This window comes from Gracilinanus agilis, chromosome 2 (assembly GCF_016433145.1).
Source record: "Gracilinanus agilis isolate LMUSP501 chromosome 2, AgileGrace, whole genome shotgun sequence".
Classification (NCBI taxonomy): Eukaryota; Metazoa; Chordata; class Mammalia; order Didelphimorphia; family Didelphidae; genus Gracilinanus; species Gracilinanus agilis.
In genome coordinates, this window is record NC_058131.1 from 114,167,008 (window position 1) to 114,185,024 (window position 18,017).

At 37.2% G+C, this 18,017-nt stretch overlaps 1 protein-coding gene across 1 annotated transcript in view; it reads right to left on the bottom strand.

The window, feature by feature from the left end:
- Positions 1-18,017, bottom strand: part of USP34 (ubiquitin specific peptidase 34) — a 362,663-nt gene extending 344,646 nt beyond the window's left edge. The window contains exon 1 of the mRNA XM_044659479.1: positions 17,953-18,017. Within this exon, the coding sequence (XP_044515414.1) occupies positions 17,953-17,995 (43 nt within the window). The 5' untranslated portion in view covers positions 17,996-18,017. The remainder of the gene's footprint in view (positions 1-17,952) is intronic.

Here is an 18,017-nt window from a genome sequence, read left to right on the forward strand (position 1 = left end):
TACTCAACACAGAAGCCATCTATAGAAGGAACCAGGAAAATTCATATTAGGTGTGAACACGTCACTGACTTTTTGATTATTTATTTCCTGACGATACTATCTCAGCAACAGACTAGAGGTAGCCACCTTGTGATGAATCCTTTGGTCATAGCAACCCAAGAAAAAAAAAGAAAATGTCCCTCGATCCTATTCCAGCACTGTTCCTCTTCAGCAACAATGTGGATATAGTGATTTAAAAAAGGAGAAAAGGGAAGTAAGAAACACATATAGTTTTCAAACTGTCTATAAGCACTAAGGGAGCTATTGATGCACTTTAAATGCAAATTCCTTATGCAATTACTACCATCATGTGGGCATATTACTTAAAAGAATTGAATCATATTAACCTTAACTTTTTTTTTTTTTACCCTTAACTTCTGTGTATTGGCTCCTAGGTGGAAGAGTGGTAAGGGTGGGCAATGGGGGTCAAGTGACTTGCCCAGGGTCACACAGCTGGGAAGTGTCTGAGGCCGGATTTGAACCTAGGACCTCCCGTCTCTAGGCCTGACTCTCAATCCACTGAGCTACCCAGCTGCCCCACTTAACCTTAACTTTTCCACTATAAATAAAATCAAAAGACAAAAGGATATCCTAACTAAATGGAAGAATGGTTCACAAGTTTTCTTTATAGTAGTAACTAAAGGAAATAGAAGAATTGGTTTTACTGTACAGCCAAAGGCAATAAGAAACACCATTTCATGGGGTATACCTGTAAAGTATTTAGAGCCAAATATAAGTAGGAGAGACAAAAGATGAGAGGGCATGAATTAATTATTTGTGATCTGCACTGTTGAGGAGTGAATCTATATGGACAAGAGTAAAGATGCACAGAAGTAGCATGAAGTAATACAGAAATCACTCTCAACAATATCATTGGTCTTTAAAAGAAACAAGCCTTTATTAAGCATCTATATGCCAGGGACTGTTCTAAATGCTTTACAAATCTTTTCTAATCCTCACAACAACCTGGGCAGATAGATGCTATTGTAATAATTAAAATTATGATATATATGTGTGTGTGTGTGTATATATATAGTAGCTTAATAACCTTATTAAATCAAAGTAGTAGTAGTAGTTGTTGTTAAGAAAGGGAAAGATGGGAGAGAGATACTTAGTTTTCTAATCTGGCCACCATTATGGGCCTGTGGCTAAACTCCAACAAGAGTTCCTTCAGCTCTCCACACTCCAGCCACAAGACCAGACAGGCTCCTGGCCTGACCTTATAAGCTCTTTTCTCCACCCACCAACATCACATCTCAGGAACCAACCATAGATTCCTAATTGACTGGGTTGCCCAGAGGGGCAGTGCTTGTGGAATCAGTTTCCCTTCTCATTGGTTCCCTGGTTCCTCAACTTCCTTTCTCTGAGGATTTATCTATACCTGAATTTATTCAGTGGTCTTTCACCTCCAGGTCACTGAGAGGTGATGTTAAAAAAGGCGACATAATGGAGAGAGAATTTGCTTCCAACACTATTATGGTCCCCATTTTAGAATTGAGGAAACTGAAACAAAGAGAGGATAAATGATATGCCTGGAGTGACACTAGTAAATTTGTTATAAACTTGAACTAGTCTTCCTAACTCCAGACCTAGTGCTCTATCCACTGAAATAACTGCTTTTCTTAGGTGTTATATATAATTAAAAAGCATTCTTATAAAAAACAACATCCTGGAAAATAGTGAAGAGATATAATTTAGGAATCATAGTACTCCTTGAAAACTATAATGGGGAAAAACCCATAAATAAATCATAGAACTGCCCAAAACTATTAAAACAACACAGTAAAAAAAGAGAAACCCACTAATCACCTTATGAGAGAAACCCCAAACTAAAAACACTCAGAAATGTTAATTGCCAAAATCTAGAAATTCCAGAAGAAAGAAAAAATGCTGCATACAGACATGGTCACATAAGACTTGGTGATAAAGGAGAGAAAATCAAAAAGACTATGAATTTTCAAAAGGCAGAAGGTAAAAGCTTATGAGCACAAATAACTTACCTTGTAAATCTGGTTATAATAGCACTCAAATCACTGTGCCAGGCTTTGTGCTAGGCACTCAGGACACAAGTACAAAGAATGAAATGATCTCTACTTGTGAGTTTACATTTTAGTGAGAAAGACAAGTGTATATGAAAATATACACAGCATTAAAAGATAGAGAGAAATCAAGATGTATTTCAATGCAGAAAATGGCATGTGAGCTGCATCTTAAAAAGAAGATGGAGAAATTCTGTGAGGCAGTAAGGAGGAAGTGCATTCCTGGTATGTGAGACAGCAAGTACAAAGAAGAAGAAAAAAAAGATACAAGGAAAAGAGATTAAATATCATGTGTGAGGAATAGGAAAGACCAGTCTGGACTGATCTCTAAGTGTGAAAGGGAGAGTAATGCCCATTGAAACAGGAAAGATAGTATGAGGCCAGGGTACCAGGAACTTCCTGTTTAGATTTCACTCTGGAGACAACCTGGAGCAGCTGAGAAGTCATGATCAGATCTGTAGTTAAGGAAAATCACTTTGGTAGAGAGTATAAGCTGGACTTGAGTGGTAAGAGACTTGAAGCAGAAAGATAAACTAAGAGGCTATTTCAACAATCTAGGCAAGAGGTGATGACAGTATAAAATGTAGCTACCAAATCAAAGAAAAAGTACTAAGATGGTAACTGTACGAGTAGGGAGAAGTTGGATACCAGAAATGTTATCAAGGTAGAAACAACTAAATTTGGCAACTCATTAGATAGATCAGCACTGGTGAAGTATTGGCACAAGTAAAGAGCAGGCACTGCTCACTTCCCAGGGCCTGAGGACATTTTTTTACATGCCCTGCCCCTCTGTCCAGCAGCACAAAGAGGGCACTTCCTCCCTCTGCTCTTTAGGGTAATACAGATGGCTCACAGGCAGCTTGAAATTGCAATCTGGGCACCTGAACTTGAAAACCTTCACCAAAGCTGAAATAGATACATGGGGGTGAGATAGTTAAGTCCAGGAAAATACTAAAGTTATAAACCTAGGAGATTTGAAAGACGGTGGTACCTTCAACAGAAAAAGGGGAGTTAGAAAAGGAAAGGATTTAAGGGGGAAAGATTAAATTTAAATTTTGTTTAAATTTTGGACATGTTGAATTTAAGATGCCTCCAGGATATCAATTTTAAAGTACAACTGGTGATTTAGGACTAAAGCTCAGGGGTTGTATATTTATATACCTATAGGCTGACAAAAAAGGGGACTTTCAACCATTCCTGATGAAAAGACCAAAGCAAGGCAGAAACTCTAAACGGAAAATACAAAGGCAAGACCCTAAGATCTGACCCTCCTCTCAAGCTATCTCTCCTTCCTTTCAGTTAAATTCCTCGGAGAAAAAAACTATCTATACTTCTAAGGGGAAAAGCTGTCATTCATTTCTTCCACTAACTTCCCAACCTCTTGAAAAGCAACAGGAAGACGCATACCAAGTTTCTTCCACAAAACTCCTCCAAAAAGACCTAGAAAAATGCATCAGAATGAATCATAATGAGGAAATTTAAAAAAAAAGTCATGAGTCACTTTTCCGGGCTTTGGTCAGTATAGGAAGAAACACAGAAGTCTCTAGGTCTGGCCATGAGCATCTTATGGAATATTCCAGGGAGAATCTGTCCATCAAGGTAAAAGGAGATACCAGAGCCATACCAGGACACCACAAAATATGGGAATAGGTGCCCATTTGGAAGCTTTGTCACCTACTGCATAGTTCCAAGTCATAGAGCCAGAGCAGACTGGGGAAGGAACTTGCCTGCACCCAGGAATGACAGACCCTGTAGGTTGTATACACAGTCAGGAAGAAGTGTAGAGGCAAGCAAAAGCTGTGTAGCTCAGATCCCAGAAGGAAAGCAAGTTCTCAGTTCTAGCTTCTAGCTTTGTCTGAAGCCTAAAGAAAAATAGCCAGGAGAAGAACCACAAGCCAAAGGGAAATTTTAACTCTATCACTAAGCCAGCAGAGCTTTCCAACTGGCTGATAATGGCCGAGTCCAGCAGCAGCTTACTGTTGCTCAGACAAAGCCCAACCATAGTCTACTCAAGTCCAATTCCAGGTCAAGATCTTACAGAGTTCAAACTAGTGAGGCAGTGATCAGACTTTGACCTGGATCAGCCCACATAAGGAGAACTGATTTTGCAGTTCCCCAGTCTGAGCTGTCCCTGTGAACTGAGAATATAATACAACACTCAATATCACCAAGAAAGTAATAGCAACAGGACTAGCCCTAAACTTCCCTAAAAAAGTACAGAAAGCCTAGCCCTAATAACAAGTCCAGAGTCAGGAAGCAGACTGAAAAAATGAGCAAAACAAAAAAAGAATCTTTCCATGAAAGTTGCTGTGGTGACAGGGACACTCGGAAGAGAAATCTAGAAGAAAACTACTCTGAAATATTGGCAAATTAATGCAGAGAAGATAGATTATGATAAAGAAGGTAGATAGGGAAGGATTAGTCTTAAGTAAATAAACTCTAAGGATGTACAAAAAGATATTATAGCTCTTTTTTAATTGGTAATTAATCGCAATCTGAAGGGATGTCTATCAATTTGGGAATGACTGAAGTTATTGTTGTATATGGATGGGACAGAGAATTGTTAAGAAATGCTAGAAGAGAGTTTAAAGAAACCTGGGAAATGATGTATGAACTGATACAAAGTGATGTGAACAGAACCAGACAATTTGTATAGAGAGAACAATATTGTAGAGACAAATAGTTTTGAAAGTCTTAGGAACTCTAATCAACATAATGACCAATCTAGATTCCAGAGGACTAAAGATAAAATATGCTCTATCCAGCTCCTGATAGATGTTTGAAACTTAGAATACAGAATTACTATTATGATGACAGATAAAATAATGTATGAATCTATGTTCTCTATATGAATTTTTTTTTCTTCTAGACAAGGTCAATGCAGGTATTTGTTTTTGACTATACGTGTTTGTAATAGGGATTTTGTATTTCTTTCTTCCTTAACTGGCGGGAAGGAAATGTGAGAAAGAGCTAATTTTTGCTAAGAGAAAAAACTAAATTAAAAAAAAAATCTTATTTCAAACTTCTAGATCACATGAACAACAAGTCAGAACACGGTAACTTTCTACAATTCCCACTAACTCTCTCAATTTTTTTAAGAGGAATTATGTGCCAGAGGTATAAAAATACAACCATCTCCATAGGTTGTATGGAGCTTTTTTCCTAGAAGTATACATAGTTTTGTTCTCCTAGAAATTTAACTGAAAGCAAGGAGAGAGAGCTTGAGAGGAGGGTCAGGTCTTAGGGTCTTGTCTTTGTATTTTCCTTTTAGAGTTTCTGCCTTGCTTTGGTCTTTTCATCAGGAATGTTTGAAAGTCCCCTTTTTTCTGTCAGCCTATAGGTATATAAGATCAACACAGTAACAGTCTTATGAATTAACAGTAGACAGTAATAAATTTCTAATGCAATCACTCAATATGCATAGTTTACCAGCCTCCACACTCTAGCAGTCCATACAAACCAACCCACAGCTTTATGCTTTGGGATGTACTGAGGAATTTTTCTGCTACTACAGTCTCTGCTAGCACAACCCACCCCTGCCCTTTCCCTGGTACTCTATTGCTACAATCCTCAGGTCTTAACTCTGTCCAGCTGTGTGGAGAGAATGATTAGGAGGACAGGACTGTGCCCCCTGTGGCCCCTAAATTAGGGAACCCCAATGCAACTCAAACTCTGCCCACAAGACCCATTTCATCCTCACCCAAGACTACAAAAAGCAGCAGATACAGTCAGCCTGACTAGAGAACTAAAGAATAGAATAAACTAAAGCAGTGAACCAGCATGCTGGGCTACAAGCCTGAAAAAAAAGAGAGACTAACATCCAACTGGGGCCAGTCTTGTCCCACAAGAAGCTAGCTACCTAAACAAGGTCAATAAAAAGACAATTCCCCAATGCAGGAAAAAGCTGAGAGAGCTTATGAATACCCTCCCCAGGAAGAAAACCCACCACCAAATGGGAAAGAGCTAGAAAATGAACAGGGAAATATAAAGAAAAAAAAGAATAAAATCACCAATTATCTCAAAGGGAAGAAAACTTCGCTAAAACTCAAGAATATAAATTGCCAAATCAATGGGGGAGAAACAAAATTAATAAGACATCTAAAAATTATAAATGTCTCTAAATAAATACTGAAAGATAAAGGAATTGAACCAACACCTAATGAAAAACAGAGCCTATAGATTCATTCCCAAGACAACATAGATGCCCCAGAAAGATTCAAGAGAGAAAATATTAAGAGAAGAATTTGGACAAGAACAAATAGAGAATTAATTTATAGTTTGCACAGCAGAAATAACTAACAGAGTAAAAAAAAAGAATTGAATCCTTGGTGGCAAGTCTCTCTAAGAGAGAATTTCTAGGGATATAAATATACTGAGGTGAAGAACAATCTGGAAGAAAAGATGCAAAAAAAGCAATAATACTAAAAGAATGCAAGAAATATGCACTGATCTTAAGGATAGCATTACAGCAACAACTTAAGAATTATAGGTCTCCCAAAAGAACCTGGCAAGTCTAAAAAAACTGAATTCCATAAAGAAAAATGTATAGAACTTCTGAATACAAAAAAAAAAAAGCACCAATTTAAATAATCCATAAATTGCTTCCAGGAGGGGAAAAACGCTTCAAATTTCAAGATGCATAGTTGAGTTAAATTTCATAATTCCAATGACAGCACAAATTCTGTAAGAGACTAGGATAAAGACCCTCAAATTATGTAAAAAAAGAAGCTGTTTCCAAAATTATCAATAATTTTTAAACCATCAAAACCAATAATCTTTTCTCCATCCTCACCTTTCTTGATCTTTCTGCAGCATTTGGTATTGTTGGCCACCCTCTCTTCCTAGATATTTGCTCCTCTCTGTATATTTATTTTCTCTTAGTTTTCCTCCTATCAAAGAGCTCTTTCTCTGTCTCCTTTACTAAATCATCATCGATATCCTAGCCCAAAACTGTAGAAAAACCTCAAGGACCTATCCTAGGTCCTCTCTTCTTTTCTCTCTCTATACTTCATCTTTGATGTCTTCATCACTTTTATTGTCTCTACATTCATCTCTAGCCCTTCACTTGAACTACATTCCTACACTGCCAAATTGCCTATTGGATATTTCACAATAGATATCCCATTAGAATCTCATGTCCATGTAAGACCTCATCTCCTGCACACTACCTTCCTCCTACAAAAAACAAATAAACTTCTCTTCCCTTTTTCAGTGAAGGTTACATCCTTCTAGACACCTATTTCAAAATTCTACGATCTCAATTTCTTACTCTCATTCATTACATATATCCTACCTTAAACACCAGGGGCACTCTGAGGAAGAAACATGAGCCTAAACAAAGCCTAGCAAATCAACCAGGAGCCTAGGTATAAGCCTAGAAAAATCAAACCACTACAGTCACCTATGCTGATTCCTCACACATGAATGGAAATATGCCAGAACCCTGAATATACAAAAGCCTTGGAAATAACAGTGCTTTCCAGAACAATCTTTGCAACTATTATTGAGGAGAGGTAGCACTATGGAAATGGAGCCAACTGTCGACAAAATGCTGGTTCCCTTACTCCCAACTGTCTGAACCCAGCCCCCTTCCATGTCCAACTCTAAGGCTACCATTCCTTCTACTATGTTCTTTGGAATGTCTGCTCCATAGACTTCCTTTTATCTTATACCTTTTCCTTTCCCACACCTTCCATCTTCTTGCATTTCCCTGATACCTGGATCCCTCCCGATGACACAGTATCTAGTCACACTTTTCAGCTCTTTCACTCAACATCCATTACTCACTCACTATCCCTGGTTATGGTACAGAATTGCAGTCTATTGCCACTTCCAGATTCTCCCTCTACTACCATAGATCGGCAACCTCTCCTCCTTGTGAGGTTAACTCAATCCATATTTATCACAATCAATCAAGACTTTGGCAGCTATTAATTTAACTGACCTCTAATACATGTTCCTTTCTTCAATGAGTTCAGTGTTTGACCTACTCTCTTTCTCTCCTTCCCAACTCCTACGTTTTTTACTAAGGTACTTTAACATACATATTATTGATATATCCTCTCAACCCAACTTCCCATTCTTCAATTTCCTAATTTCCCATGATCTACTCCTTACAACATACCTCAGCTATACACAGAGATGATTATACCTTTGATATCACCACCATCACAAGTGTTCCTCCACATTCAAGAACTCTGGAATTACTTTATCTGATTATATTTTATATTTTATCATTCCATTTTTCCCCTTAAAACTCCTAACTCCTAAACTCCTAACTCTGTTCTTCATTCTCACTGTGACCTCTAGTCCTTCTATCCCTCAGTTCTTTCCCCTCCCCCTATTACCTCTATGCTAACTATGTTGTCTCTTTCACACCTTGACTGCTTAGTGAGCCAATTCAAGTCTATACTGTCCACTTCTTTGGAGTTCCTTGTCCCCTTAACCTATCACTACTGATCTTACCCTGCTAAATCTTCATCTTCCTCAGATTTACTCTCACCATCCAGCTTTCCCCCTATTCATTTGCTGCTGAACAAAGCTGGGGGGAAATCACAAAACTATGCTGAGTGGGACCACTACAAATTTACAAATTCGCATTACAAAATCTGAACTGAACCCTTAATGAAAGGCAACAGTTATATTTTCCTTAATTGATCCTCTATCCCACTCACCACAGATGTTTTTTCAAGCCTTTTCATTTCTCCTCAAACTTTCCAGGGCTCCCTATCCACCCATCCTTTCAGTTGAAAAAACTACAGTCATTTCTCCAAAAGCACCCTTTCCCCCCTTCATTTCATATCACATCCATCCAAATATCTACTCTTATCTGTCTCCTTCCTTTCATGGAGGAAACTGAACTCTCCAGAGTTACCAATGATATCTCTTAATTGCCAAATCTAAAGGTTTTTTCTCAATATTCATCCCTTTTTGACTTCTTTATAGCCTCTGTCGTTGCTTACCATCTTCATCCTTTTATGCATAGGCTTTGTCCATTAAAATATAAGCTCCTAGAGTGCAGATTTTTTCTTTTTGTTTGTATGTGTACTTTTAGGGTTTAGTCTAATATATGACACACAATAGCTGCCTTATAAATGCTTGATGACTGACTTAAAATCTCTAGTACATAATAAATGTTGACTGATTGGCTGCTACAAATAGACAGGAAACAAGTGTCAGCACACCTCAGACCACAGATCCCCTTCTAGACCAATTTCTGCACCTATCATCCTGGGGATCCACGACCCCTACCCACATCCACACCCACAATGGAGATGCTATCTAGTAAATGGCCTCCTGTTTCTGCAGACACTATTACCTCAGCAGTTCTAGGTACTAAAACTCAGAAAATAAAATTATTGACACCAAAGTTTTCAGCACTGTGAAATGGTTCAACATCATAAACTGATATGACTTTAAGTGGAAATGACATTAAAGATAATGCAACGCCATCTGTTTGCTTCTGTACTCTAAGGCCTTTGAGACTTTTTCATCTAACTTGCAGGTAAAATGTTTTAAATGTTATATTTCCCATTAGTATGCAATCTCCTTGAAAGCAAGATCCCTAACATTTGTATCCTTTGTATGCCTAGAACTTAAATGCTTTTTCATTCATTCATTCAATTCCATCTCTACAATGTATCTTGCATATCTCTTTTTCTTCACACATATGGCCATTACCCTATTTCAGGTACCTTCATCGTCAAAGCTACTTAAATAGCTTAATTGGTTTCCCTTCCTCTAGTCTTTCTCCTTCCCAATCCATCCTACACACACATGCCAAATTAATATTCTAAAAGCACATATCTGACAATGTCATCCCTATAAGAATAAAATAAAAATTCCAATTTAAATTCTTTCACAAGCTCTTCAGCCTTTTATACACTCTACAACTCAAATAAACTGTCCTTGCTCTTTCTTACATATATTCTGTCTTGCATCTCTGCTGTATCTTTCCTTCAAAGATCAGTTCAAGCTCCTACACCTCCTACGCAAGGCCTTTCCTGATAACCACCCAACTCCTGGTGCTGCCTTTCTCCCTACACAGAACAAATTACCTTGTGTTTATTTTCTATATACTTTGTATACACTTATGTGTGTACCTTTTGTGTCTCCTGATAAAATGTAAGCTTAAGAGCAGAAATTATTTCATTTTTGTCTTTGTAGTCTTAACACGTAGCATAGTATCTAGCAGACAATAAGATGCCTGCTGATTAATCACAATTCACCTTTATATAATATTTAGTAAACCCAAGGACTTTCTCCATCATCATCTCCATCCTTCCTCAAAGGTTAAGTATTATTATTCCTGCTTATGTTACTGGTTAAATATTAAATATAACATTGGTTAAATAAGAGGTGAAAACAAACTATGCCCAGTGAATAGAAAATTGACAAACATATTATGGTAGGTAAATACAATGGAATATTACTGTGCCATAAAGAATTAAATACCCAAAAAGACCATGGAAAGATATGCATCAAGTGATACAGAAAAAAGAACCAAAAGAACAAAATATATTCAATGACTACAACAACATAACGAGCAACAGTAAATAAAAGGCAACAAAACTCAAGTCAAAACCAAAGGACAATGTCAGTTCCAAATATTAAAGTTATTACACTTATAAACCCCTTCCTTTGTGTTAATAAGCAATAAACTACAAAAATAAAGGTGGCAAATATTCGAAGTTACAATCACACTGTTAGACAATTTTACTTACTTACCTCCTTTTAAAAATGACAAGTTATCTAAAAGGTTTGTATAAATAAAATTAATGAGATAATTTTTAAAAAAGAAATGAAGGATGATAACATCTTGACCAGCTACCACCTATCACATATGTATCATAAGAAGGGTTAGCTACTAAGAGAAGTAATACAGCAACTCATGAATACCTACTAATTTGTCCATGGCTACCACTTGCATTTCTAGAAAAGTACCCACATTGATTGAATCCCAGATCCTGCAAAATATAAAACTCTTCAGCTGACTTACTTAGAATTCTAAATCTAGAACTGGAAGGAATTCAGAGGACCACCTTGTCCAATCACTTTTTTTTACAGATGTAGAATCTGACATCTGTTGACTTGAGTTGCCCAAGATCACATATAAATGCCACACCAAAGACCAGGTTCACAGAAGCCCCTACTTGAGTCACCAAGCAATTCTATTAGAAAACTTCTAATGAATTTTCATACTAAATAGTTTATCCTACCTTTCCTATAGCTCAAAATAAAGAGCCTATATTTGTAAATACTCATAACATTCATTTAATTTCAGGGAATCCAAGTTACCAATATACAACTATCAATAATAACTGATATTTACATATATCTCTTTATAATTTCCAAAACATTTTACACACATCATTTATATACATCTGCTTCCATGCCAAGAACTCAATTCATTTGTTGGAATTCCCAGCTTCCTTCAAGGCTCACTCAGTTCTAGTGCCAAACTCTTGACAATAGGTATTTCCTGACCATCCTAGTTATTAGTGCACCCCAAAACCATTTGCACTTACTCTATATGTTTTATAATGGCCTCTGTGTACATGCTATTTCACCTAATAAAATATAAATTCCTTAAAATCAGAGACTATTTCATTATTGTCTTTGTATCCCCAGAATCTAACAGTGCTTTGTACACAATCAGGACTTAATACATCTTCACAAGATCCCTGTGAGGCAGATAAAGCAAAGATTAACCCCATTTTACAAATGAGAAAACAAATTCAGAGAAGTGAAATCTTTCTCATAGTCATTTAGTTAGTCAATCACAGGACCAGAACCAGAACCCAGGCCACCTCTGCTAGGTTTTTATGCTGTACCAACCTGGATCTCTATTGATATTTGTATTGAGTCCCTAATCAAGTTATAAAAATAACCATTACTAGCATCAATACCACAACAACCCTGTTTTAAACCTAACTAGATAATGCTGAGCCTTACATCTGTGATTTTATTAGTACAAGTATCCCTACCACATCAAGGGGGTTAAGCGCATAGCATCCCTGCAACCTGAAATATCCACATAAAATTTTTTGGCTCTCCCTTCATACCAAAGAAGTCTGAATTTTTTCTTTTTTTTTTTTTATGGGGTGTTTACAGTACCTTATCATAAAATTTGAGGTAAATATATGATTACAGGCTACAAAGTTTCTAAACTTTTTCTATGTTGTCTTCCAGTTTTTGCCTGTTGTCTGAAGATTCTGCAAAATCTCCAGAAAAAAAAATCCCTACTTAACTTCTTATGCCAGTCCACAATATATTCAAAATGTGATAGGTAAAGTCAAGATGTGGGATACCTGTACTACAATGAGAACTCCCAAGGTAAAAAAAACTTCCATCCCAGGAAGATGGTAACCTTCTCTGCAACTTCTAAGTGTCTAAGAGAACACACTTCACTGTTAAGTGGCATGCCTAAGTCATACAGCTACTATGTAACTGAGTCAGAACTTGAATGTAGGGCTTCCAGACTCCTAGGGTGACCTTCTCTTTATATTCTCTTTATACAGATTCATTTTATCATCATAACAGTTGTGGGAGAGGGGGCAGGTAGGTGAGTCAGTGGATAGAGTGCCAGACCTGGAGATGGGAGGTCTTGAGTTCAAATTTGACCTCAGACACTTCCTAGTTATGTGACCCTGGACAAGTCACAACCCCAAAAACCTAGCCCTTACCACTCTTCTGCCATTGAACCAATACATAGTATTAGTTCTAAGATGGAAAGTTAAGAGTTATTGGTTTTTTTAAAAAAATACAGTTCATGGCTCTTCAAACTTCAAATCCCCAGAATTAAGCCATCAAATCCTAACTAAGAGCCAGGGATGCTTTGTGAATTAGGTGATAACTGTTTTAGAAAATAACTAAAAAAGGAGTATGTTCAATGTCCAAACCCTACTGAATTAGTACAGAAATTTAAGTGATTAAAACTATCTTAAAATAAGAGCAGTCTATTATATATACATATATATAATTATTTACATTTCGTCCCTTCCTTAAAAAACCTGAAATATTATGTACAACTGAAGTGAATGTTTTTAAGTCCCATATTCCTAAGCAGCCAACATTTTACAATTTTAACATTAAGATTAAATGCTATTGTAAAAATTGACATTCAGATCCTTTATTTTTATTTCCCTATCCCCTAAAAGGCACCATAAGCCTTTCAGTTAACAAGGTACAACCTGAGAGATATTTGGATTCTTCACTCATAACAAAAATCCAAGGAGTAGCCAAACCATGTCAATTTTACCTCTATAATCTCTCATGTGTCCTATCCACTCAAATGGCGGTCACCCTAATTCAAGTCATCATCTCTCCACTGACCTATTACAATAGCCTCTTTTCCTCAAATCTCTGCCCACTCCAATCCAACAATTGCAAATATGAATTTCCTAAAGCATATTAATTTACTAAACCATCTCAAAAAACTCTAGTAGCTCTCTATTACTTCTTGGATAAAATATAAACTTTACAGTTTGATATTTAAAGCTCTTGGCTATCTAGCCAAACCTACTTTCCCAGTCTTCTTAAACAATACTCCTCACTCCCTTCCACATAGTTCAGTCCTACTGGTCTACTTGTGGTTCCTCTCACAAACCCATCTCTATGTCTTTGTACTAGATTGTCTTGCCCCTTATGCTTGGAATGTTCTCTCTCCACCTAACCTATTAGACATCTTGGTTTTGTTCAAATCTGAGTTTAAGTGCCTTCCATCACCTGCAGGAGGCCCTTTCCTGATCCTCCCAGCTGTTAGTGTCTCCCCTTAAAGTTACTTTTTATCTACTTTGCAAGTATAGTTATCCCTGTCACATGTGGGAAAAGGGAGAGCAGGGTCCCTCCAAAATTTTTGGCCTTTATTTTCTTTTGCTTTTATAGGGTATTTGCAATACCTTATTGTAAATTATGGGTTAAGTATGCATGTCTTGAGTTTCTAAACTTTTTCTGTGTCATCTTCTGGCCTTTGTGTGTTTTCTGTGGCTTGCACTCCCCAAAACTCCCCATTTAATGGCTTATGGCAACTCTTGATATATTGAAAGCAAGATGGCAAAAGTTGAGATGTGGAAGAGGCAACTGTACCTTGTACATATCTAAATCTGTGCACATTCTCTTCCTTCTCTTTTCTTAGTCCTTAAGCTCCTTAAGAGAAGGGATTATTGTGTTGTCTTTGTTTCCCCAGAAATTAGCTCAGTGCCCAGTATATAGTAAATAATAAATGTTTGTTGACTGACTATAATCATTCATTTTAAAAAAAAGACTAAGTTCAAATCTTGTTTCTGAAGCTTACTACCTGTGTGACCTCAAGTATGTCACAAACTCTGGGCCTCAGGTTTTTTTATCTAATAGATAACATATGCAAAGCACCTTACAAATTTTAAATGGATAAACAAATGCTATTATTATTCATATATAAAATTAAAAGATAGAATTAAAAGTTTCCTGAAGTCACTTGCAGTTTCAGATCCTAACTCAATACCGTGAGAAAAGCTATTCCCAAAATAATCAGTAGCTAGAAAAGAGAACTAGCCCACAGATTTTCATTCATTTATTTTTGGCCAAATATTTCAATTTTTATGATCTAGTTTTTTTAAAACAAATTTTTACAATTCATCCTACTTCATTTTATCTTTACCTTCATCTAGGCATACATGCTATGATGTCATACTATGCCCTGGATACTTTAAGAATCTATGACTTAGGTGATGTGGGTCTCGTTCTCTCTAAAGCTCTGTATAGTTTTCCAAGTCAGCAGGTCAAGTGGCATTTATTAAGTACCTGTGTCAGACACTGTACTAAAAGAGCACTATTTGCAGAGAAAGGCAAAAAACAATCCCAGCTCTCAAGGAGCTTACAGTTCTATGGTTGCAGGGTTGCTTAAGTCCAAAAAAATCAATTGCAAACCTGGAAATGATACTCTCAGACCTGTACGTATAACTATAAGTGTTAGGGACACAAAGATAAAAATAAAAGAGCCTACCCACAAGAAGTATACATTCTATTAAAGGAAATAATATGTACACACACAGAAATATATAAGACAAATTAAAGGTAAAAAAGGAGGGGGGGGAGTGTAAAGGAGAAGCACTAGTCACTCAGAACATCAAGAAAGGCCTCATATAGGAGGAAGTATCTGAGCTAATAAGCTTTGTAAGAAGTTAGGCCTGGCTCTAACTGAAAGTTTTCCAGCTAGGACAGTACCTGCCAGAGGTATCCTTCCAATAGCATAGCCTTAAAGAACCAAGGACATAAAGCATCAAATCAAGATTTTAGTAGAGTATTACTACTACATACATTTAAATACTACCTTGCAACAGAATACATAAACAATTATAAAAAGCTAGCAAGCATCAAAGCCTAAAAGGTAACAAATCATTTAGAATGCTAAAAAAATTATACTCTCCCTTTATCTAACTTCTAAACTGAATTTGAAGCAACAAAGCATACTTTATCATCAGGTGAATTCTGAGCAAATTTGACTGGGGGAAGGGGGAAGAGGGAGAGAAAGAGGAGAGAGAATACATATACTCTTAATATATGCAAAACAATAAATCTTAATTTGTGATGTTTCTAAAGGATCTGTCCGGTGAAAAAAAGACCTGCTCAGTAAATTAGTAAGAACCACAATTACAAGAAAAATGTTTAATCTACTTCATTTCAACTTATGTTACTTTTACCTACTGCCTAAAAAAGTATCGTGCCAGACCTCTCCTAAGTGGTGTGGTGGAATAAAAAAGCTTTGACCAAATAAGACCATACTTGAAATAAAACTGCTTTTCTTTATAAAATTTTCTAATTTGTCTTATAACAAAATCTACTAATTTAATCATCAGGAATTTCATACAAGGTTCTAAACAGCAAACAATAGTTATCCCATTCACAGTAGTTCAATAGCACCTTCCTCTATGACTAAGGTATGGTACAAATTTTCAAAGCATACAAAATTAATGATTCTATGGCACTGTAATTTTAGTAATATCTGAAACAATTATTCATTAATTTCTTCTCAATTTTAAATTCATAGTTGTAAAGTTGTTCAAAAAATATGGTAAAATTAACAATGGTTTTGCTCCAATATATTAACTTAAGGTAAAATCACTTTTCTCTAATATAAAAACAGTCACGTTAATGTCACTTTTTTATATTTGAGGAGCCTGTAAGTTTTGCTTAAACATACAAAGCATTGCTTTTTTATCCTACCATTATATTACTGATACCAATCAAAACAATTTTCACTCAAACTATGTGCTAATGAAGAAATTATAATAAAAGTCCTGGAAAATACAGGATGAAACAATTACCTGAGAGATTTATTTGGATATGCTATTTTCAGGAGGAACACCTACAAGACTACCATAAATAAAATCCACATTTACTTAGCATTTTATGATTTATAAAGCACTATCCTCACAACTCTGTAAGGGAGCTAGTATAAAGATTATTATTCCCATTGCTGAGATAAGGAAACTGAGGTTCAGGATTAAAATAACTTGCCCAGAATTGCACAACTAGTGAGAGTCGCAACAGTTCTTTCCACTTCACCTTACAATGCCAAGAACAACTAAAACTTTATAGCTTTAAACTTGACTTTATCAATCAAATGCTGGATAATCACAGATAAGAATACAGCAAAACCTAAAATTACATTTTATCATTATTTTAGACCACTGTACTTGAATAAGGAAAACATGAATTTTAAGAGTCTTTAGAATTAACTGCCTAAAGAACAAATACTAGGTTTTATGTGTATGTGTGTGTGTATGTGTTTAAATAATACAATCCTTTTAGTTAAGTTACTTTCTTATCAAGTTAGTGGACATTAATCTTTAAATCTAATTCAGGTCTTTTAACCAGGCCTCTAGGCCTGGCTAGTAGTTGACTTGCCCTGTATTTTATTATTTTAAAAGATGCTTGCTACAGAGAATAGATGGAAAAGAAATAAAAAAAAAAAAAAACATCTCTCTGTGAGCTGATAACCTTATTCACTTTTTTTAAAAGTGCAAGAAATTCGGGGTTTTTTTTTTGGAGGGAAGGAGCAATTTGAAGGCAGGATGGAATCTGTTGTACACGGTTTTCCTTATTTCCGCAAAATAGGTTTTGTCATTAAATCTGGAAACATACACAGAAAACACATCACTAAATGAAAATAGGTTTGAAAGGTTATCTTCTCACACTCGGTTCATTTTCAACATTTACAAAGTGACAGAAATGTTTCATATATCGCCTCCCCTTCCCCCCAAGAAAAAAAAAATACGGCACCTCCCAGTGACTTTAATACAAATTAACAGGTATAAGAGGCCTCTGGAACAGCTTGAAAATTGGGGGGGGGGGGGGGGGGAAGGAAGTGGGGCAGGGAAGATTGGGCTCTCAGGAAAAACCTTTTCCTAGTCCGTTGCCCCACCTCACCTACCCTCGCCTTACCTCCCCCGGGCAGAGCGGCGAGGGGCTAATTAACCCCTCATTAATTGACACCTGTAATGAGTAAAGTTTCCTGGGGCACACAGGCCCTGCTTCCCAAGAAGATGTCTCGTTTAAAGGCAGGCCCAAGCCGGCGAGTGCAGCCGCTGCTTCCCCTCCCGCCAGGTACCTGAGAGTGCCCAGGCCACGCCAGGCCCCACAAGGCCTGGCCCGCGTCCGCCCTGAGGCCGCAGCCTCCTCAGCGGCCCGGCTTGCCAATCCAGACACCTTCCCGGGGGCACTAGGCCCGCACGCTCCCCGGCCCGCCGCGGAACCGCGCTTTCCCTCAGGCCTGGGAGGATGGGGGTGGGGGGGAGAGGTAAGGAAGGAGGAGAGGTGGGGGACCCCCCCAACACACCCACAGGCACACACACAGGCACCCCGAAAGGCGGCGACGGCAGCGGCTACTTACTTTCATTTAACACCTCCACCAGGTCTGCGCAGTTCTCGCACATCGTTCAGCCGCCGCCCCCCCCC